Raw genomic sequence first — 23,435 nt, 5'->3', positions numbered from 1 at the left:
CTGCTCTTTTCCTGCTCTCCCATACATACCTTCAGGCTTTGAGTATCGTTGGAACCACCGCCCAACTTCTATCTACTTCTATGCAAGAGTCCTCTCCCATGTGTACCTAAGTATAGGATTCCTTTCAAAATCTGATTAGGCTGCCTTCCATATTTCAGGGATTTTAAATATTTCTTATCTAAAAGGAAACCCCTTCCAATTTTCCAACATTATTATGGATCAAAAACACATTTATCTCATTTCTAGAGACTTGGGATGGGAGGAGAGGCTGTAACTGATGCTTCATTGTCCAACCTGAATGGAACCTGTGGGCAATATTTGCATCTGTAGAAGAATCTCAGTATTTGAAAGGCCACCAGTGCAGACCACATATGCTAAATGTTGTCATGACAATTTGGTTTGCAACTTTTTTCTTTTGGCCTCCCCACGTGGCACGCGAGATCTTAGTTCCCTGACCAGGGATCGAACCCCTGCCCCGTGCAGTGGAATAGCGGAGTCTTAACCACTGGACCACCAGGGAAGTCCCTTGGTTTGCAACTTTGATGTTTGCATGCTGGGGAAAGTTTACCAGGGCCCACCATCTGAGGGGAACGCATGACCATTGTTAGAAATGAAAATCTGCCCATTTCTCTCCATGCTTGAAGGGCCACGTGTCTGTGCTACTGTTGACAGTCCCAGCCGAGCCCAGACTTTCAGTCATTCCCACCAAAGCACCAGACGTGTGAGTGAAGCCATCTTGGATCCTGTAGACAAGCCCAGCCGCCAGGTGAGTACCACTGAGGCCCTCAGGTGATGCCACGTGAAACAGAACTGAAGAATTGCCCCGCCAAGCCCCAATTCCTTAGCAGGCTGCTAAGTGCTTGAGCTGTAACAGTGAAGCCCTTCTGGAGGGCAGTCTAGTGAGGGAAGCAGATGACAGACCAGTTAATAACATTATGAAAGGGGTTGAAATGGGAGATGGCTGGCAAAGAGTGCTTTAGGAGCACCGAGGAAGGGTATCTTTTAGCTGCACGTACACAGGCACTGCACACAGTACACTTAAACCCTGTGAACAGTGGGCAGCAGCTGCAGGAAATCTCTACGGAGGACATTTCTGGAGTCTTCACCAATGGCTCACATCTGGGAAACTGGTGAGAGGCAGATTTGACAATTTGCTACAGTGATTGTAGAGAAGGAAGCCCAGCTGGGGTGGGCCGCTCAACGTGAGGCTGAGGTCGTGGCTGCACCACTGTGGGTTACGTCTCAGCCTTCCACAAGCTGTACCTGAAGCACGTGGGGATGTGAGGTCTTGAACTTTTAAGCCAAAAAAGGCTCTAAAATGGCTCACTTAACAAGGAAGATACTTTAAGAACAGTGTTTTGATTTTTTTCTCTTTTAATCCAAATGCAAATAGCTGTTTCTAAGAGTGAAAGAAATTGCATAATAATAATGATTAAATTGCTAACACTTACCACTGGCTTCCCACGTGCCAAATACTGTACTGTGTGCTTTAGGAGGCATTTTTCGCTGAATCTCCCACAGCAATCCTCTGTGAGCCTCTCTTTACAAATAGGGAAACTGAGGCTTGGAGAGGTTAAGGAACTTCTCAAGGTGACATACATGATGTTACGGCTGAACGTGTGTGTCCTCCCGAAATTCATGTGTTGAAGTCCTAACCCCCAGCTTGGCTGTATTTGGAGTAAGGAAGTAATTGAAGTTAAATTAGGTCATAAGAGTGAAGCCCCATCCCAATAGGATTAGTGCCTTTATGAGAAGAGACGCCAGAGAGCTGCCTCTCTCTCCATGTGTTTGCCCAAAGAAGAGGTCGTGTGACACATAGCAAGAAGGTGGCCGTCTGCAACCCAAGGGGAGAGTTCTCACCAGTCACTGACCCTGGTGGCACCTTGATCTTGGACTTTCAGCCTTCACAACTGTGAGGAAGTAAATTTCTGTTGTTTAAGCCACCCAGCCTGTGGGATTTTGTTATGGTGGCCCCAGCAGGTTATATACCTGACAACCCACCACACTGGGATTATGAGCACCAGAGCCCCTGGCTCATCACCCTGAACTGCCTCCTAGAAATATCATTTGAAAAGTTTTACATTTTGTAAAGTGGCATGCTAGTTTTAATATTTAAATTGACGTGAGACATGTTTTCAAAATGACATTTTCGGGACATCCCTGGTGGCGCAGTGGTTAATCCACCTGCCAATGCAGGGGACATGGGTTCAATCCCTGGTCTGGGAAGATCCCACATGCCGTGGAGCAACTAAGCCCGTGCGCCACAACTACTGAGCCTGCGCTCTAGAGCCCGCGAGCCACAACTACTGAGCCTGCGTGCTACAACTACTGAAGCCCGCGCGCCTAGAGCCCATGCTCTGCAACAAGAGAAGCCACCACAGTGAGAAGCCCGTGCACCGCAACGAAGAGTAGCCCCTGCTCGCAGCAACTAGAGAAAGCCTGTACGCAGCCAACGAAGACCCAAAGCAGCCAAAAATAAATTAAATAAATAAATAAATAAATAAAACCTTGGCATTATCTATGTTAACATTGATGGTTGTTACTTAAAGCAGTTTCACTAAATTTGGATCTCTGGAAAAAACATTTTTTTGAGCATGGAAGCAGGTTGGAAATATTGCACCCAGTAATAACAGTGGGACTTTTGGCATATGAAATACTTCAGTGGGAAAGTATTTGCTTAAATCTCTGCCTGCTATTATAGTTGAAGGTTTGGTGATAATATTTGCCCTTCCCATGAACTTTCTGGATCTCAAAACCATGTGGAAGTGTAGCTTGTCTTATACGAAAAATAAAGTCGGAGAACTTTTAAAGAATTAACATCAAGAAATGCATTAAGCTAAGTATCAATTATTTAGAGAATAATTATCTGGTGTGTGAATGATCTTGGTCCTTTTATTTCTCCCCCTCCTTTGACAATACCATGAGGATACTTTTCTTCCACAGGTTGGCTGCTCTCCTTCTTAACCTCTACTGGGAGTGCAAGCGGGTGTCAGCCCCTCAGCAGAGGCCAGGCTGTTCTAACAGGCTTTCACTTTGATAAATGCTTTGGCTTTATGGATGGAGCATCTTTTACATCCACTGCTGGCTCTCTGTAGACCATTTAAGCAGTACAAAAGGAAAGATAGATGATGGGTAAGTAAGTAGGTAGATGGATAGATGATACATAAATTAGCAAGAACAGCCCACGATCTGAACTATAACCATTACAGGTTATATATATATATATATTATATATATAATATATATATAAATGACATATAGGTATATAACATATATATATAATATATATATAACCAGTTTTATATATATATTATATATATATATATATATATATATATGAACATATTTCAGGTAAACATCCAGACCTCTTTTTTTGGGGGGGTTATTAATTTTATTTATTGCTTATTCATTTCCTATGTCATCAATTTCCTCTGTATTATTTCCATTCTTTTTTCTTTTTTAAAAAATTTTATAAGTTAATATAATTTTAAAGGTTACACTCCATTTAGTTATTACAAAATATTGGCTATATTCCCCGTGTTGTACGATACATCCTTGAGCATATCTTACACCTAATAGTTTGTATCTCCCACTCTTCCACCCCTCTATTATCTCTCCCCCCTCCCCACTCAGACCTCTTTTTATGAGCGTGTATACATATAGATGCATGAAAATCTACATATGTCAGATCATCATATTTTGAGCATATTAGAACTTGTAGGATGCAGCTCAAACAGTGCTTACAGGGAAATTTAGTGTATGTGTATACACATGTATTATATATAGTATATATTTTATATAATATATTTATTATATATTATATAAAATGTATATAATAGAAAAGAATTAGAAAAATAGTAAGGCTAAAAATCTAAGCAATTATCTCAAGGGGCTAGAGAAAAGTATTGCAAATTAAATCCAGAGAAAGTAGAAGGAAAGAAATAATTAAAAACAAATCAATAAATAAAAATTTAAAATTAAAAAGTAAATGCATTATAGAAAGAAAACCACCAAAGTTAAAAGTGGGTTCTTTGAAATAATTAAGAAAATTAATAGCTCCTACAAAGACAGATCAAGAAATAAAGACCAAAAATACAAATTACAAGTAACAGGCATGAAAAACCTGAAATCACTACAGATTCTACAGACACTAAAAAGGTAATGATTCTGATAGTGTGGTCAAGGAAAGACAAGGTCTTGAACTGAACCCAGTAGATGAGAATGAGTTGATGGATTTGAAAGCTTGAGGAGGTGGAATAAACAAACTGGTTGGATTGGGTGTGGGAGAGAAATAGGTGTAACAGTTTGTGCTGAGCTCTCTCTTAGGTGACTGGGTGGCCAAGGGGCGCCACTAGTGAGGCTGGGCAACTCGGAGAACGAAGCTTGGTGAAATTTGGCTAAAACCAACTTTTCCCAATTTAATTTTATTGCTTTTTTTACTTGCTACCTAAAAAACAAACAATCCCCCCCCCCAAAAAAAACCCCAGAAAATAACAAGTGTTGTGAGAATGTAGAGAAATTGAAACTCTGTGCACTGTTTGTGGGGAGGTAAAATGCAGTGCAGTCACTGTGGAAAATGTGGCAGTTCCTCAAAATATTAAACATAGAATTACTATGTGATACAGCAATTCCACTTCTCGGTATATACCCTAAAGAATGGAAGGCACTTATCTCGAACAGATAACTGTACACCTATGTTAATAGCAGTATTATTCACAATAGCCAAAAAGTGGAAACAAACCAAGTGTCTTTCAAAGGATCAACAGATAAAGAAAATGTGGTGTGTTAAGTACAGTCTTTAAAAAGGAAAGAAATTCTGATGCGTGGTACAACATGAATGGACCTTGAGGGCATTATGCTAAGTGGATTGTCAAACATGAAAAGAAAAATACCGTATGATTCCACTCATGTGGGGTACTTAGAGTAGCGAAATTCACAGACAGAATGGTTGCCAAGGGCTAGAGGGAGGGGAGAAAAGAGGAGTTACTGTTTAATGGATGTAGAGTTGCAGTTTTGCAAGATTAAAGTTCTAGAGATGGCTGGTGGAGGCTGCACAATAATGTGAATGTACTTAATGCCACCAAACTGTACACTTTAAGATGGGTCAGATGGTGAATTTTATGTTATGTGTATTTTATCCAGTTAAACACACACACATACACACAAGGCTGGACCCCAACCCAAGGTTCTGATTCAGCAGGTCTGGAGTGGGATCTGCTGATTGGCCTTCCCATTGGCATTCTATTGTATTCAGTAAGTTCTCAGGTGATGCTGATGCTGCCGGTGTGGAGACCACACTTAGGGATAAGTGGTTAGGAGGCCTGGTGAGTATCATGTGGAGGGGTCCTCTGCTTGCTCCCTTGCGGCTATCGTTGTTATTGACAACAGCCGGCGTTTATGGAGGGCTTGCCTGCTACAGGTTATCTCACAGTTGGGTGAAGGGGCAGCAGATGGGCAGGGCTAGAGTACATAAACTTCACCCGGCTTCCTTTGGTGCTTGGTGTGAGTGTAAGGCTGAGAGGGAACCAGAGACGCAAATAAAGACCCAGTACAGTAGAGCACACAGCCGCGGGGAGAATTAGGGTCGCCTAGGGACCGAGCGCCCAGAGCGCGATCTGGACGGGGACGTGGGGCGCCCGGGCAGGTCTCCAGGCTGCTCCGCGGCCGCGGGAGGCGGTGGGGCACTCGTGGCCCGCAGAGGGCGCTGCCGCGCCGTCCCGCCGCCTGCCGCCCAGGCCGCCCACCCCGCGGGCGCGCCTCTCCGCAGTCCAGCGCCGACCGGCCGGGGACCCGCTTGTTCCGAGCGCGCACACTTCTCGGCCGGACGGAGGACGCCGCCAGCTCCTGGCCGCCCCTGTACTCGCCTGCGGCGGCAGCTCGGACCACCGTCCCCGGCCTGGCACCGCGTCGCGCCCGCGTCCGAGGGCAGAACTCCAGCCCCCAGGAGCCTCCCGGCCGTCGGCGGACCCAGCGGCCCCGCCGCCGGCACGCTCGGCGCCCTGCTCGCGGGGCACAGGGGAGGGCGGCGGCCGGCTGGTGATGGGCGGCCCGGCGGCGCGGAGGGGCGCCGGGGGGCTCCGCGCGCTGCTCCTGGCGCTGGTGGCCGCGGGGAGTCCCGCGGGCGCCTACAATCTGGACCCGCAGCGCCCCGTGCGCTTCCAGGGTCCCGCCGGGTCCTTTTTCGGCTACGCGGTGCTGGAGCACTTCCACGACAACACGCGCTGGTGAGTGCCCTCCCTGCCCGGACCCTGACCCCGGCCTGGCTGGTCCCGCTGCAGCCGGCAGGCCATCGCTGCCGCCGCCTTTCCGGCCTCTCCACGCCGCCGTCCCGAGGGGGCGATTTAAATGTCTCCGTTGTGCGTAGCCCGGCCGCCGAGGAAAGGCGGGGAGGAGGGAGGACGCCGGTTCCCGGTCCAGCGTACTGCCCGGTGGGCGCCCGAGTCGGAGGGGGCCGGGCGCCTCCCCGCCGGGCTTGCCCCTCGCTGGGCCTCCCAGCCAGACTCGGCTTAACTCTCTAGGTCGCAAAGTAACTTGGTTCTTCTGCCCCGTGGGCCCCAGGCAGCCCGGCCAGAACCCCGAAGGCCCCGGGCTGCGGAGACAGACTCCTCAGTTTGGGGAACTCTTGGTGACACCCCACCCGCCTCGCCCGGGCTTTAAGCCTCTCCCGCCGGCTCTGCGCAGGAAGCGGAGTAACCCCGAGATGCGAGGGGAGTGGGCTGGGTGTGCGTGGGGTCGGGGGTCGGGGATGCCGACTGTGTGGTCCCCTCCTCGCCCACCAGGCCCTCTGCGGAAGCGAGCTGAGAGGGTCCGGAGGCAGGGAAGGGGGGTGGTCCTGGACCCCAGTGACAAGTCTGGTGGGACCGGTGGGTGATTTCTGGGGCAGCTCCCCTGGAGACCAGTAGAGGTCAAGGAGTCCAGTTGCCCCCTGAATGCCCCCTTAAGAGTCCCAAGAGGTGGGAGCTCTCCCCATGAGGCACCACCTGTGAAGGGGCACGGAGCTTGAGTGCCCAACCCCAGGGGAGAAGCACCAGGGGAGGCTGGTCTCCCCTTGGCCCTTTCCTATGGACAAGAGCGAATGAAACAGCCACAGGAGGGGTCAACCCCTCCTCAAAGAGTTAGGGTGTGGGTAGTTCCCCAGTGGGGCCCCAGATGACAGCTGGTCTGGGCCTGGTTTTATTGTGTGGTCACCAGTGTGGACATCCTTGGGGGCTGCAGGGTGGGAGGGCGAGGTCAGCCCTGTGTGTGTGCTCAGCATGCAATTCTGCTCGGAACTGGACAGAGGCTGAGAGAAAAGGGAGGGTTTGTAGATTCGAGTCCTCTGGCGTTCCTGGAAAAGTGGGGACTCCGTGACCAGCCAGCCCTTTAACAATCATGCTGTTTAGGAGAGCTGCCTCCAGGAGAACAAGTTTTTAAGGTTTTTGTGTAGCTCCTGTCCAGTTCCCTCTCTCCCTACCATTTACCCCAGTTGCTGAGTTTAAGAGCAGCTGTCTTTTCTTGCACTTGCCAAATCCCCCTTTTAAAGCAAAGCAGGCTCACGCCTTTTCTGTGTCCTCTGTACTCAGCGTCCACTGTGGACTTTGGTAGAGAAGGTAGCCTGGGCAGGAGCAATTGGAGAACACATCCCAGGCTCCTAGGCCGGGCTCCCGAACTGTGTGACCTTGGCACAAAGCATGTGGGGAGGGCTGTTAAAAATAGAAGGGCTGGGACTTCCCTGGTGGTGCAGTGGTTAAGAATCTGCCTGCCAATGCAGGAGACACGGGTTCGAGCCCCAGCCCGGGAAGATCCCACATGCTGCGGAGCAACTAAGCCCGTGCACCACAACTACTGAACCTGCACTCTAGAACTTGCGTGCCACAACTACTGAGCCCGCGTGCCACAACTACTGAAGCCCATGTGCCTAGAGCCCGTGCTCCACAGCAAGAGAAGCCACTGCAATGAGAAGCCCGCGCACCGCAGCGAAGAGTAGCCCCAACCATAGAAAGACCCAACGCAGCCAAAAATAAAAATAAAAATAAATAAACAAATTAAAAAAAAATAGAAGGGCTACTCTGGGCAGGGGGCTGCTGAGGAGGGGCAGGCAGGGGAGCTGGAGCACCACGTGGGGTCTGCAGTTCCGCAGCCTCAAGGGTCTCTGAGCTCTTTGGGCCACGGGTAAAAGCTGCCCCATTTCGGAAGCAGGGGGAGTCAGGAGCAGATCTGACTTGGAAAAAGAGTCCAGCCTGCTTTGTTTTAAAAAGTTGATGAGGAAAGGCTGTGTGGTATGAATAAATTTGGCAAGTGCAAGAAGAGACCCAGGGTGAGTGGCAGGAGGTGGTGAGGATGGTCGGTTGTGCTGGGGCGCGGCCTTGGTGTCAGTGGAGATGTGGGACAAGTATTTCAGGGGTCCATCCACAGCCAGGCTTCCGGTCTCAAAAGCGTCTCTCTGCTTCTGATACTGAGTGGGCTGCTCTTTTTATTGGAGTACTTGTCCCTATAGTTTTTCAAGTACCAACTAATCTCTACTGCAATCTATTTAAAGCAACTTTTCTTATTCCCTGCCCCCCACTGCCTTAACTCTGTCTTAGTTTTTGCTTATCTCCTTGTCTTCTGTCCTCTTGTTATTTCTTCCTAGCGTCTTCCTCCCTATTCTTTTCTCTCTCCTCTCCCTTCCCCCCAGTATTCTTGGTCTTAGACCTTGAAGGTTATTCTCTGCTGATTATGCTGCCCAGTCTTGGTATGCCAATGGTCTTTGAAGCAAGAGACTTTCAGCATCTCCGATTTTCTCCTTCTTTCTTTTCTTTATATCTTTAGAGGCTAGGCTTACTGTGAGGCTAATGAAACTTCCACCAAAGGCCTCTCACTTGCACAGGCCCCCCCCTACCAAGGCCCTGTGCCTAATTCTATATTCGTAATTTTGTATTAATTTTCTTAAAGGTAGTTGCCCTATATTTGTAGGATTCAGGCCCTATGGAATCTGGATCTACCCTAGGTCTCTACCTTAACTCTGGGGTTGGTTGATTGACTTAGTGACTGATTGTTGGTCTCTTCCTACCAGGCAGTCCTTGGGCCCTGGATCTTTTAGCTTTGCTTGAGGGACATGCAGGTTGTTTCCAATTATTCACAATTATAAACAGCAGCAGGGTAAACATCCTTCTAACAAAAGCCTTGCGGACATCCTTAATTATTTCCTTTGAATAAGTTCCTGGGCTTAGAATTGCTGGGTCAGAGAGGGAGGGAGGTTTTAAAGCATTTTCCCTGCATTTCCAGAGTGCCAGTGAAGCTGAAGTGTGCACTTTAGGGAAATGTATTTAACTTTGGAGTAATTTACCAAAGGGCTGCTCCAGTCCAATGGAAGAGCATAGCCACCTACCTGAGGGGGACTTAAAAAAGATCACAGAGAGTCAAACTGGGTGTGGGAGGTAAGTGACAGACACGAAGAGGACAATGTGTTAAAACTCTGAAAGGAAAAGGAGGCAGCGTTCACTAAGCCTTGTATCTGCTATCTTTCTTTCTGAGCAGAAATTACTCTTAAGCTTCTTCATTCAGTCTTAGTGGTTCAGTAGTTTTGCTTCATGCTAATTAAACACCTCTGTACAGGTGGAAGGATTTGTTGCGTGTAGGGTAAGGGAGGGAGGAGAGCGTGCAGGGGGAGGGGCAGGGAGAGAGCCCAGGCACGACAGTCTGCAGGGGCCAGAACTGAAGGGTCCCCAGGTTAAGGGGACCCGAGGTGCACATCACAAAGCTCCTGCATATGCTCTGTCAGTAGGACTAGTGCTTCTTCTCTAATCCCACAACTGAACATTCCTAGCAGTTCTTTTTTAAGCAATAATTGTCACTGATCAGAGGTCCTATCTCTCTGTGTAAGGGATGGCGTGGCCTCGCTTTCTGAGCCCTGGGGACTGCGTCCAGCATATGCAGCCATGTTGCATTGGGAACAGAGTCCTGGACCCAGGCTCTCTCTAAGGGTTTGGCTTGAGTGGCCTCTGCTGTCTGTCATGCTCTGGGCAGTGAGCGTTGTCCCCATGGCCAGGTGGACCAGAATATGGCAGGCAGTGTGATAGATGTCATTTGTATCAGTTTGGATGCAAACATGCAAGTGACTCGGTTTCTTTTTTTCCAGTGACACCCCGAGGGCATCTCCCTGCCCTGAGCTAGCGTCCTCCCCTAGACCTCCCACCACCTGGGTCTTCTTGCTCCCTTTGAACAATAGCAGGAGGTGCCAGGGAACATGGACAAAGCAGATTTCTGTCCCCTTCCTTTAGACACAGACTGGTCCCTCAGCTGCAGGGCAGACAACTGTAACACCCTGTGAGATAAATAAATGCAGCCCTGCTTGCTGGCGTAGAGCCCCAGAGCGGGTTTCTTTCACACCCTCCCCTTCCCTCCTTCCTCTTGGCCCCAGACGCCCTGGAGTCCTAGGCGGTTGGGTGCATTGGCTTCCTTTCTGGAGACGTGCTTCCTGCCTCATCTCCCGGGACGCATTAAGACGGCTGTGCTCGGGCCCAGAGCAAGTGCTCGGAAATGGAAGAGGCGCCGGCGTTTTGCTTTGTTAAGGTTGTTAGAGCATCACTCAGTGAGGAACAGGAGGTGATTCAGAGCCGAGGGGACCATAGCATCCTCAATTTGCATGAAGGTTGAGAATTAAAGGAACAAGCTAGATGGTTTGGCACTGCCAGTGCAGTTGCCGTGAGCCAGATGTATTGCTGTCTAAATTAAAATTAATTACAACCAAATAAAATGAAGAATTCAGTTCTGCAGTCATACTAGCCACATTTCAAGTGCTCAGTGGCCACGCGTGCCTCGTGGCTACTGTACTGGATAGTACACAGAACATTTTCACCATCGCAGAAAGTTCTGGTACTGGTTTGGAGCAATGACTGGTGTCTTAAAGGGCTAGCTAGACAGGGACTTCCCTGGTCGTCCAGTGGTTAGGCCTCGGCGCTTTCACTGCCATGGGCCTGAGTTTGATCCCTGGTCAGGGGACCAAGATCCCGCAAGCCATGTGGTGCAGGTGCCCACCCCCACCCGCAAAAAAAAATAAAGGGCTAGACAAAGATCAAAAGGCAGTGTAAGAAAAGTCGACCCTTGTATTTGAGTATGAAAACTGAAATGAGGGAGCTTAACTAAAAATTAAGAGTGGGCAGCCTCTTTTCATCCATCAGACATTGTGCCTGCTCTGTGCTAAGGGCTGGGTATTCAAGAATGAAAAATGCACTCACAGTCTGATGGGTGAGAAGGTGGTGGGCCTCTCGTCTTGTGTGTCAGGCAGAAATAAGATGTGGGCTCCCGTGGGGGAAAGGCTGGTCCTGGGGCAGCCACGGGGAGTTGTGATGGGCAGAGAGGAGAGTCCCGTGAATGTAAAACCTTCAGAAGGGGGACCCTGGGATCATGGGCCCTGCTCCTCACCCCCAGCCCCACCCGGCTTTGCGAGGAGACACCCAGAAATGATGATGGTAGCCGGGCCTTCTCATAACCTCTGTGGTGACCTCTTTGCCGCGTTCTAGCCCGTGTCAGGCTCTCAGGCGGGGCTGTAGCTCCACTTCCCCATATGGATTTTCTGGAAGTAGTTTTTTCAAACCTCGTTCCTGGTTCTTACTGGCCCTGCAGAGCCTGCTTTCTCAAAGCACTCAAGAAAGGATAACACATGTACGAGGCCCGAGTTCTAAGGGGACCCGGAAAGCGTCCCTTGGGGTTTCCAGGACGTTTCCCTGAAGATCTCAGGAAGCTGGCGAGGGTGCTGTTTCCTGAGCTAGTGCTGAACGCTGGCCAGGGGAGAGGCAGCTGTGTCACTCAGGAGAGAACCTTCCAGGGCAAGAAGGCAGACTCTTCTCAGCCAGTTTCTAACAGCCCGGAGTGTGAGAGTGTGAAGGGCCGGGCCCTGGCCAGCTCTGAGTCCCTGGTGACCTGCTGCTGGTCAGGAAATGGTCTCCTTCTGATAACTCCCGTTGTGATTTGTCTGGGGAAAATGCCATATTCACATTTGTTAAAAGCAGCCATGGTGTTCTCAGAAATCATTTGTTTTCAAGGAAGTAGCATATAACTCTAAGAAATCAAAATGGGGACTTCCCTGGTAGTCCAGTAACTAAGACTCCGTGCTCCCAATGCAGGGAGCCTTGGGTTCGATCCCTGGTCAGGGAACTAGATCCCACATGCCGCAACTAAGAGTCTGGAACTAAGATCCCGCATGCTGCAGCCAAGACCTGGTGCAGCCAAATAAGTAAATAAATATTCAAAACAAAAAACGAAATGAATGATCCCATCAGATAGGATTTGCTGGGCATCCACAAGAGGTCCAGTGCTTTCACAAGCGTAATAGTCCCCAGTGGGATCTTTGGGACAACCTAGTGAGTGGTTTTCAGTTTGCCAGGTAGAGAACAAAGGCTTACAGAGTTACACACCTTGTCCAAGGTCCATCCCAGCCTTGGTGATGCATGCACATTGGGGGCCTGTGCAAGAGAATTATGGGGGTGGGCGGTAAGGCCGGTGAAAGAACTGGGGGTGGGGGAGGAGACAGGATTGGGCAGGGAGAGCCTCGGCCATCTCAACATGGGTACCCCCACCCCATGATTATAATCGGTCCCTGGGGCTGCCTGGGAGATGCGTGGCCTCAGCTTGATTGCCTGGAGGGGGCTGCAGCTGGAGGCTGTCAGCTGACTGTCCTCTTGCAGCCAGAAGGCTTCAGGTGGTGCACACCTACCTCCACGGTGGCCATGGAGCCCATCGTGTGTGAAAGGCTGTGTTCGGAGATGTGAGGTGTGTTCCTCGGCCTGCGGTGTGGCTGGGATCATCTGTGCCTCTGCTCATCCCGCTGTATCAGCATGGGCGGGCGCTGGGGTTCTGGGCTGTTAAAATTGGCCCCGAGGCAGACTCCCAGGGTGCCTCTTCCTGACCTTTGGGAAGTCTCAGGTGAGGGACGGAGGAGGAAGAGAGCTCCCACCTTACCCTGAGCCACTGAGTCGCTGACGAGCACTTGACTGGAGGGAGCTGCCAGACCTCAACCCTGGTACCTTGTGAACCGCAAAGCCTCAAGCCATGTGGATTTGGCGACCAACCAAAGCAAAGTGTTTGAGCATCACTTAGGAAGTGAAAGTGAATCCAAGATTGGGAAAAATCCAGTCTTTGAAACCACAGGCTCACTTGGTCCCCAGTGTCTGCTTTTTTGGGAGAACAAAAAGGACTTGTGTTGTGAGTTTAAATATGCAGCAGCAGCGGCGGCAGCAGGAATACACTTACAGAGCGCTTAGCCCGTATTAACTCACTTAATGCTCCCTGCAGTTGCTTCAGCTGGTTATCATTGTAGCCCCATTCATGAAGGGGAAAACTGAGGCACAGAGACGGTGTTTGCCCAAGCCACATGGTGACACAGTGGTCGAGCTGGGGCCTGCACCTTTGCCTCTCAAGAAGTCAAGAGTCTGAGTTTGGAGCTGCAAGGCACCCAAGCATCTGTGTCATGAGATTCTGTCTTACTTTCTTGGAAAAGTTATGGAATCACGGTCGTGGTTGCTTCCCTGTGACACGCTTTGCAGATGCTTATTCAGGACCCACTGGATACCTGTGCAGAGATCCTGAGGTTCTGCTTTCCAGAGATGCTTGATCACTCAGTAGACAGGGACCAGTGATTCCGCCAGGGACGTTTGTAGGTCCTGCTGTCATGCTAAGTCTCTGTAAGACAGAAGTGTCCTAGGAAAGATGGAGCATTCTGGACTATTCCGTGTGTGCATTCCTAACCTCCCTGGGCTGCTTTTGTTACCATCCCTCCACCTGGTCCATTGAGTCCTCCGGGCTCCCACGGCTTATTTAAGAAGCTCTGTTTGGAGAGTAGATGGGAAAGGAAGCCATGGAGGGCCGTGTTTAGGATTTACCCCTGGGTTTGTAACATCCTTAAAGAAACCCACACAGAGTCAGAATTTCTGTACAGGCGGCCAACAATATGACAGCAAATCTGAGCATAAAAAAGCATGGAACGAATTTCCTCCATCTCAGCTCATCCCTTGGTGTGTTGAAGCCCAGGTGACCTCTCTCACCCATTCTGGACTGTTTAGTGTTAAAATGCTGCAACGTGCACAGACGCCAGAGCAAAGTCGGCCGTGTGTGTGGCACACCCCAAGGGCAGCACTGCACAGGGTCCTGGCACCTCTTCTCCATCAGGCTGGGTCCTGGAGTGGATGCTCCAGACGCAGGGGAGGGGGGTTCTACCTAGCTCTGCCTTCATTGTGGCCCCTGGTTCCCCAGCAACAACCAGATCCGTGGTCTGTGCCATAACAGGGGGGCCACCTGACTTCGCCCCCATTTAGGAGCTGTGTGTTCTTGGCAAGTTACTTCAGCTGTTTGAGCCTCATTCCCTCCTCTACAAAAGAGGAATAATGAGAATTTGTCCCTCATCACACTGTGGGGGAGATTAAATGAGATGATGTCTGCAAAGGATGGAATGGAATATAACATGCAGAACATAGTAAACCCTGGATAAATAAGAATAGCTATTTCTATTGCTACTTTGATCTGACATTTGAAGCTAATGGTCTTCATCCTGCCTTTAGATGCTAAAATTTTGCTTTCAGTACATTTGTTGATACATTTATTAAAATTCGCGTGTCAGCACTCAATACAGAAATGAATGACAGAGTCTTGCATAAGACACTATTATGTGTGGTCTCTAAAATTTTGGTCATGCTCTACATAAATCTGCATTTTTGTGTATTCATTTGTATGTCTACTTCCAAAAGGATCTGAGATGGCTGCTTTAATTGGAGACCTGTGGGATTGTAAACCCTAGAGTTTTTAAAATCTTTTTTTAAATTGAAGTATAATTGATTTACAATATTATATAAGTTTCAGGTACACAACATAATAGTTCAAAATTTTTATAGATTATATTCCTTTTGAATTTATTATAAACTATTGACTATATTCCCTGTGCTGTACAATACATACTTGTAGTATTTATTTTATACGTAAGAGTTTGTATCTCTTAATTCCCTTCCTCTGTCCTGCCCTGTCCCCTCTTCCCTCTCCCCCCTGTTAACCACTAGTTTGTTCTCTATATCTGTGAGTTTGCTTCTTTTTTGTTATATTCACTAGTTCGTTGCATTTTTAGATTCCACCTATAAGTGATGGCATATTGTATTTATCTTTCTCTGTCTGACTTGTTTCACTAAGAATAACACCATCCAGGTCCATCCATTGAAATTTTGCCATTTGCATTCTTTTTTATGGCCGAGTAATGTTACATTGTATACATACCACATCTTCTTTATCCATTCATCTGTTGATGGACACTTAGTTTGCTTCCATATCTTGGCAACTGTAAATAATACTGCTGTGAACATTGGGATGCATGTATCTTTTTGAATTAGTGGTTTTTTGTTTTTTTTTTCTAGGAATGGAATTGCTCGGTCATATGGTAGTTCTATTTTTAGTTTTTTAAGGAACCTTCCTACTGTTCCCCATAGTGGCTGCACCAATTTATTCAATATATTCCCACCAACAGTGTAGGAGGGTTCCCTTTTCTCTACAGCCTCACCAACATTTGTTAATCTGTGGTCTTTTTGATGATGGCCATTCTGACAGGTATGAGGTAAATCCTAGCATTTTGCATGCCTCTTCCTTTTCTCAGCGAGCAAGCAGGAGGTCACTTCTTTTCTGGGGAGCTCTGGCCCTCATCCCAGGCTCCAGGTAAGTCTGGGAGGTAGGTCCACACTTCCAAGGTGCTGGCGAGAATTTTAGCAAAAAAAAGAAAGTAAATGTGAAAGTATTGACCTGTTTTTCTTGGAGAAGAAAACTTTCATGAGAAACCAACAGGAAGATTTCAAGACTCAGGTCTCCAGAGCTCTGCAGCTTGCTCTGCCTCTTGAATTTTAATGTTTACTTGATGCTCTCAGGTGGGGAAGGAAAACCTCGGCTCTTTGCCATGTTTCCTTCTCCGGGTACATCTACCAGGACCTGAGCCCCTGGCCGGGACAGCAGCCTCTGAGGACCCTTTACTCCCATCCAGGGTGGCCAGGGGGGTTAATTTCTCTCCGAGGTGGGACCCTCCCCGTGACTCTGTTCTTTCCCTGTTGGTCGTGGAATTTTACCTATTTCCTTCTCTGGGAAGTGAAGGATTTGGCATGGTAAGGTGGCTTTCCTGGCACTGGCTCTCACACTGCTCAAGTCTTGGCTGTGTTTTGCCCAGTAAGGGATGTGGAGTGATTCCTGGGGTTTCCCTGAGGTGTGGTGGACACGCAGTGATGGAATTCCACTCCTGTAACTAAAACGTGGGTCCCCAGGGAAGTTTTGGTTTGGGGATCAAATGCCTGAAAGCAAACCTAATGGGTTTAAGATTTTTAATCCCCAGTTGCTGTCCTCGATCTGGCTGTAATTTCGCCCTGCAGAATCACTGCTGTGGTATTTGTGGGAAGGGAGGGAGCCCTTGGGACGATGTCAGTTCCGAGCCTCCCCCGGGGAGGTAGCTGTGGTTCAGCCCTTTTCTGCCACCTGCTCCCGGGGGAATTGACCGGTGGTTTGCTCTCAGGAGGTGAAGGATGAGTTCAGAGTAGGATGGGAGGCTGGACTGGAGCCTTGGTAACCTGCTTCCCCACACACAGGTCAACCAAGGAAGTGACTCTGTTGGAAATATGGAGTGCATTTAAACTGCCACAATAGGAGGGAAGGACTTCCCTGGTGGTCCAGTGGTAAAGAATCTGCCTTCCAATACAGGGGACGCAGGTTCGATCCCTGGTCAGGGAACTAAGATCCCACATGCCGTGGGGCAACTAAGCCCGTGAGCCACAACTACTGAGCTCACACACCTCAACTAGAGCCCGCGTGCCGCAAACGACAGAGCCCACGCGCTCTGGAACCCGTGTGCCACAACTACAGAGCCCATGTGCCCTGGAGCCTGCGTGCCACAACTAGAGAGGGAAAACCCACACGCCTCAACTAGAGAGAAGCCCGTGCACCGCAACGAAGAGCCTGCGCGCCGCAACTAAGACCTGATGCAGCCATAGATCAATAAATAAAGGTGGGAGTCCAGGGGGACTGGAAAGAACATGCCCTTGGACATGGACACCCTGGGTTCAAATCCCAGCCACTTATCAGCAGTGTGACCCACCATTTCTCAGTAAAGTGTACACTAGAAGCTGCCTGACAGGATTGCCTTGAGCAGGAAATCAGACAACCCATGAGCATAACTGGGGCTGGCAGATGAACGGATGGGCCCACATTTCCAAATAGGTGCGTGAACTGCTCATTAAGAGAGGCGGCACCTCATTATAGTTTTGATTGGCATTTCTCTAATAATTAGTGATGTTGAGCATCTCTTCATGTGTCTGTTGGCCGTCTATATGTCTTTGGAGATATCTCTATTTAGGTCTTTTCCCATTTTTTGATTGGGTTGTTTGTTTTGTTGTTGTTGAGCTGTATGGGCTGTTTGTATAGTTTGGAAATTGAGCCCTTGGTTGCATCATTTGCAAATATTTTCTCCCCATCTATAGGTTGTCTTTTCGTTCTGTTTATGGTTTCCTTTGCTGTGCAAAAGCTTATAAGTTTTATTAGGTCCCATTTGTTTATTTTTTGCTTTTATTTCTATTGCCTTGGGAGACTGACCTAAGAAAACAGTGGTATGTTTTACGTCAGAGAATGTTTTGCCTGTGTTCTCTTCTAAACAACAAGGTCCTATTGTATAGCACAGGGAACTATATTCAATATCTTGTGACAAACCATAATGGAAAAGAAAATGAAAAAGAATATATATGTATAACTGAGTCACTTTGCCGTACAACATTTTCCATCAACTATACTTTGATAAAATACAAAGAGAGAGAGAGAGAGAGAGAGGCTAACCTCTGGGGAGCACCACGCCAACCATGTGAACGTTCTAGGAAAGCAAGAAGATGATCGAAATTCAGCCTGATGGGGAGGAGAAAGACCATCTTTCAGTTCCAAACCCCTGTCTGTCCTTTGGGGACAGAGCTTCCAACCTAAGTTCTAAGCTCAGGGCCACCTGCAGAGCATCGCATGCCTTTTTCAGACAAGGTCACATGTGTGAGTGGCTGGCACCAGCGAGGGTTCTCGATACCTGTTGGCTCCCTTTTCCTCCTTTCTGGCTGACGTGGGGTGGGCAGAGTAGGGGAGTGGACCCTGCAGCCCACTGCTGGGGTGCGTGCTGCACTTGGTGTCTTACCATGCTTTGTGGGCTCAGGCAAGTCCCATGACCTTGTGTGGCCACCTGCTTCTCCATCTGTAAAGTGGGGATAATATCAGTGCCTCCCATAGGCTTGCTGTGAAGATGAAATGCAATTGTGCCCAGAGGGAGCCTAGCCCAGCACCTGCACACTCCAAGGGCCCCTTATAGGCTGGTTGTCCTTGTAATTAGGAACCCGAGTTCTGAGTTAAGGAGGAGGCTAAAATGTCTGGGAGGTTTGTGTGCATCTTTAACTGGGGATGGGATAGAGGAGAGCCTTGCTTCTTGGGGTCATCAGTTCATACGGGCCCCAGATGAACGTGATTATTTGTAATCAGCGTAGGTGGTTCTGTAACACTTCTTAGATTATAAGTCACCTGGGGAGCTTGTTAAAATGCACGTTCTGATTTAGCAGGCTGGGGATGGAGCCTGAGATTCTGCATTCCCATCAGGCTCCCAGGTGTTTTCCATGCTGCTGGTCTGAGGACCACACTTGAAGTAGCAAGCAAAGGTCCGAAACAGCCTGATGATTTACCACTGGGAGCCTGTTGGTGGGGACACTCCTTTAGATGGTAACTGTACAGAGGAAAGAAACATCTTATTGTCTTGTCAAGAGTTCCGGGAAAGATTCTGGGGGGACATTTGAAATGGCTGGGATGTCTCTTTGTAACTCAGAACGAGAAAAAAAGCAGATGGCATCTTTTCAGTGGCATGCTCTGAACTCTGGGCCATTGCCCTCACTCTTGGGATCAGCCTGGCGAATAGCCAGCTGAATTAACTTCAGAAGAGGCAAGCTCGTCGGCTGGCCTGTAGAGCAGTCTTGCTGGCCGGCGGCCTAGGTAAAGAGCAGCGCCAGGCTGCGGAGGAAGCCACAATGTTCTGTGAACACAGATACGGGCTCGTCCTCCAGCGAGCCACCCCTGTGAATGTCATGCACACAAGTGCACACACGCCCCCTTATCTCTTGCTTCATTTCTTGTTAGATTTGGGGGAAAAAACCTCCTCTGAGCAGCTGATTAAGAGTTTGAACCAGATGGTTGTTATCAGTGCTTGATCAGCCCTTGTTAGAATCACTGAGTACCTTGGGCTTGGAAGGAAAACATAATTCAGCAGGTCCCTTCTCCAACTTTCGATTTTGAAATAAATTTGTGCTCCTCTGTCTCAGCTCTCGGCTGGGAAAAGCAGTGCTGGGATTTAAGCTCTTCTCCAGGGTCCTTCCTGCTTGGATACCTGTGTATCTGTATTGCGAAGTCTGGAGCAGTGGCAGTCTGGAAGGTCCGGGGTTCCAATGCCACTGTGGGGGACACAATAGAGAAACAGGCCATTGTTTCTTGCAGCCATTTCCCTTCCTTTGTACATGATGAATTCTCCCCCTTGTTTAGTTCTTGTGGGTTTTTTTTAATAGCATGGATTGCAATTGGCATTTATTCGCTGTGCTGATATAAATTCGGAGTTGGTGGGAATTTCTGGACCCAGGTGTGTCCCACGGGGGTTTTCTAGTGGAGGAGGTATTTCATGTTCCACAGCTCCTATGGCCTGCCATGTGGAAAGGCGGTGGGTGTTACAGGGTAGAGATGGCAAGCTGCTGATGCCTCTCACCTGTGTAAACACAGCCAGCGTTAGAGAGCCACCCTTGGCCGAGCCCCGGTGGCTCTGGAGCTCAGCCTCAGAAGCCGGGGTTGGGGGGGGAGATGGACCCCTTCATGTGGCTTTCTTCTCACTGGAGTTTCATTTGGTGTGTCGTCCCGCATTTGAGTGAGAGCAGTCGCAGGCCGGCCAAGCTGCCCTCATGTGGTTGATGGAAGCAGTGTGGTCTGCGGGGAAAGCGCTTGCTAGGATTTCCAAAGGTGATGGGTTCCAGCCCTCCTTCTGCTTGGGGTTCCTGCAGCTGTGGCCCATCGTGGTGAGGCGGAGGCTGGGAGCTGCCCGGGGAGCGCTGGCGGGTTGCAGATCCTGGGCTGTTACTGAGCCGCAGCAGGCAGCTTGGGGGTGCCCCTCACTGTTGGGGGCCTGGCTCCTCTCACTCCCCGGTGTGGTATGATTTGATTCCTCACAGGACCAGATCCAGACTCTCTGAGGCTGACCTGGAAAGAAAGGTTCCACTAAGGAGACCCTAGCCTGGGGGTTGAAGGATTGGGCTCAGGGACCCACGTGCCTCCTTGTGAACCTGACACCATGTCTCTGAGCCACGTTAGGGTGGTGTCCCTTGTGGGATCTGCCAGCCTTTGCTGAAGGCCCGTCTGAGGGTCTCAGCCCTCCGTTTTCTGAGCTGGAGATCTCCACGCCTTCGCTCAGCTGGAGCGTCGGAGGGCAGCAGCGTCATTCTGAGACCAGGGTCGGGGTGAACGTTCGAGATCCCAAGATGAAGGTGGCTTTTGGGACAGAGTGGGGGGAGCCTTTGTCAGCTTTCTACAGCCCCAGGGAGGCTGTTTAAGGTCCTTCTAACCTGTGCTTTTAGACACCTTTTCCAGAGATGCATGACGGAGAATGCTTTCCATTCCAAGGCCAGTGGGAAATGACCTACTTCATCACACGCCTGGTACCCTTGGGAGGGAATCGCATCTCCCTTCCGGGCTGCTTGAGGTATGGGGCCGCTCACGTTCCCGTTGAGCAGTGGCTTGGCACTGTCTACTCTTTGAACATCAGCATGGGTTGTGTTTAAAGTTTCATTGTACAGGTCCTTGTAGCTCAGCACCAGCCATTCCTGACTGGGGGTAGTTAGTATTCTTTGCTACAGCTCTTTGGTTGACTGCTTTCCAGAAACAATGCACAAAACTGTAGGTCAGAAATGTTTCTGTAACATCTGGAGGGGAATGTGTGCCATTCCCCCATGTTCTGTACCCAAATGTGTGTCTCTGTCATCTTGGCGTGTCTTGCTCTTTTCCTCCAGTGGGCAAGGGCCCTGCTGGGGACGGCTCATCCCCAGGGCAGCTTTTCAGTTCAAGATGAAAGATGCACAGCCATGTTCTTGCCCTGTTGTAGCCAAACTCTTCTATCTCTGGTTTGCTTTGGGCTAGAGGACGCGGTTTATAATTCCACATTGCTGCTACTTCTTTCCTGTCACCCCTAAATGTACACGTTGTGTGTGGCAGGGAGGGGCATGAGGGGGACATGGGAGAAAAGGCATTTCTAAATTTCTTTTTTATTTATTCACTAAAGTTTTTAAAAAGTTGAAGTGTAACCCATCCAGAAAAGTGCCCATTGACATATCTACAGTTGAATAAATTTTCACAAACTTGTATAAACACCACTCAGTTTGAAAAAGAGAACATTTTAAGCACCTCCCTCCAGGAGCCCTTCTTCCTGGTTACAGCCCTCTTCCATTTCCCGAGGTAGCCAACCTTTAACACAACCGTTAAATTTCACCTGATGTTTTGAACATCAGATAAGTGGAATCAGGCAGTGAGTACACTACTGTCCCCAACGTCTTTTGCTCAGCGTTTGTGAGAGTCATCCATGAGGTTGCAGTTGACTGTTCATTGATTTTCATTGCTGTGTAGAATTCTATGTCTACACCACAGTTTATTTATGCATTCTAGCATTGATGGATCTTTGGGTTTCTTCTAGTTTGGGGCCGTTACACACCCAGCTGTGAACATTTTGTGCATGTCTCCTGTAGACATATGTGCGTTTCTGCTGGGTATGTTCCTAGATATGAGATTGCTGGGTCAGAAGGCAGGCACTGTTTTAGCTTTCTTAGGAGTTGTTGAATCACTTTTGCAAAGTGGTCGTGATGGTTTACACTCCCCACAGAAGGGTGTGAGGGTCGCAGATGCTACATATCCTTGTCAGCACTTGGCGTTTTCAGTCCTTTTGGTTTTAGCCTTCTAGGTGGTATGAAGTGGTATCTCATTTGGATTCCGCTGATAACTAATAGAGTTGAGCACCTTTTCATATGTTTATTGGCCATTTATCTTTCTTCATCAATGATCTGTTCAAGTCTTTGGTCTGTTATTCTATTGGTTTGTCTGTATTTTTGTTATTGATTTGTGGGAGTGCTTTATACATTCTGGATAGGAACTGTTTGGTGGTGGTATGTGTTCCCAACCAAACTCAGATTTTTTTCCGGGCATGTTAAAATCATAACAGGTTCACTGTAGGAGTCCCTCCCCTCTGCCCCCACCCCCCTCCAGCACTGTGTAATGCTGGGGTATGATCTCCCAGGGAGCATTCAGACAACACACCCGTGGCTGGGTAAGGATTTAACCATTGGCTGCCCTTTCTTAGTACCGGGTTGTGACCGAATGCCCTTTCTTCTTGATGTGCAGGGTCCTTGTGGGTGCACCAAAGGCGGATTCCAAGTACAGCACTTCAGTGAAGTCCCCTGGGGCTGTTTTTAAGTGCCGCGTCCACACCAACCCTGACTGGAGATGCACCGAACTGGACATGGCTCGAGGTGGGTGGATTTTCACTGCCAAGATGGGAATGGGTATCACACCCTCACACTTTCCTCTTTTTCTTCCTGATTATTCATCCATTTTTCTTTCCTTCCTTCCTTCCTTCCTTCCACCCATCCACCCACCACATATTGAGTACTGTTACTTCGTAAGCACTGGGATACACCAAAGATCCTACTATCCTGGGCCTTATAAATTAGTAGGCAAAAGAGATATTAAACAAATAATTGAGTGTGAGAAGATCAGAGAGGAGGTGAGTATTTGATCTGATCTAGATTGGAGGGTCTGGGGCGGTGACTTTTACAATGACTGGAAAGATGCACAGCAGTAAGCCGGGCAGGTACAGGAGGCAGAACCTCCAAGTGGAGGAAAGTTTGTGCCATTTTAAAATTCAGAGCAAGCACAGCATCACTGGAGTGGTGAGCAGGGGAGCGTGGAAGCAGAGGAGGTTGGTGAGGTGGGCTGAGGCTGGACCACACAGGGCCCGACAGGCTGGGGTAAGGTGTTGGGATTCTATCCTACGTACAAGGTGGGAGGCCATTAAAAGCAATCTTAGGTTTTATGTTTTAAGTAGGAAAAGATATGACTGAGGGATGTTTTTTAAAAGCCCACTTGGTCTGGTGGAAAATATATCATCTTTGGAGTCAGATCTGCCTGGGTTCAGAGCCCAGCTTTGCCAGTTACTCACTGGCACTTACTGGGAATGTCCCAGAGCCTCTTTGGCCTCAGTTGCCTCACCTGTAAAATCAGAAGGAAGATAGCTATCTCCTAAGGATTACCTTGAGAGGATTGATGAGATAATAGAGATGAATACACAGAACAGTGCTTGGCACATAGTAGGTTCTCAATAAGTAAGAGCTATATTTTATTGTACTCATCAATTCAAGACCTCACTTTCT

The 23,435-nt window shown here is 48.8% G+C and overlaps 1 protein-coding gene across 2 annotated transcripts in view; it reads left to right on the top strand.

The window, feature by feature from the left end:
* Window positions 1–5,778: 5,778 nt before the first annotated feature.
* The window catches only part of ITGA9 (integrin subunit alpha 9), a 354,422-nt gene continuing 336,765 nt past the window's right edge, over window positions 5,779–23,435 (top strand). For both annotated transcript variants that reach the window (XM_068558926.1, XM_068558927.1), the window contains exons 1-2: window positions 5,779–6,224; window positions 22,408–22,535. In XM_068558926.1, the coding sequence (XP_068415027.1) occupies window positions 6,040–6,224; window positions 22,408–22,535 (313 nt within the window). In that variant the 5' untranslated portion in view covers window positions 5,779–6,039. The remainder of the gene's footprint in view (window positions 6,225–22,407; window positions 22,536–23,435) is intronic.

The sequence above is a fragment of the Eschrichtius robustus genome, chromosome 12 (assembly GCF_028021215.1).
Source record: "Eschrichtius robustus isolate mEscRob2 chromosome 12, mEscRob2.pri, whole genome shotgun sequence".
Classification (NCBI taxonomy): domain Eukaryota; kingdom Metazoa; phylum Chordata; class Mammalia; order Artiodactyla; family Eschrichtiidae; genus Eschrichtius; species Eschrichtius robustus.
The sequence above is the reverse complement of the archived record's forward strand: the minus strand, read 5'-3'. Positions and strand labels throughout refer to the sequence as shown.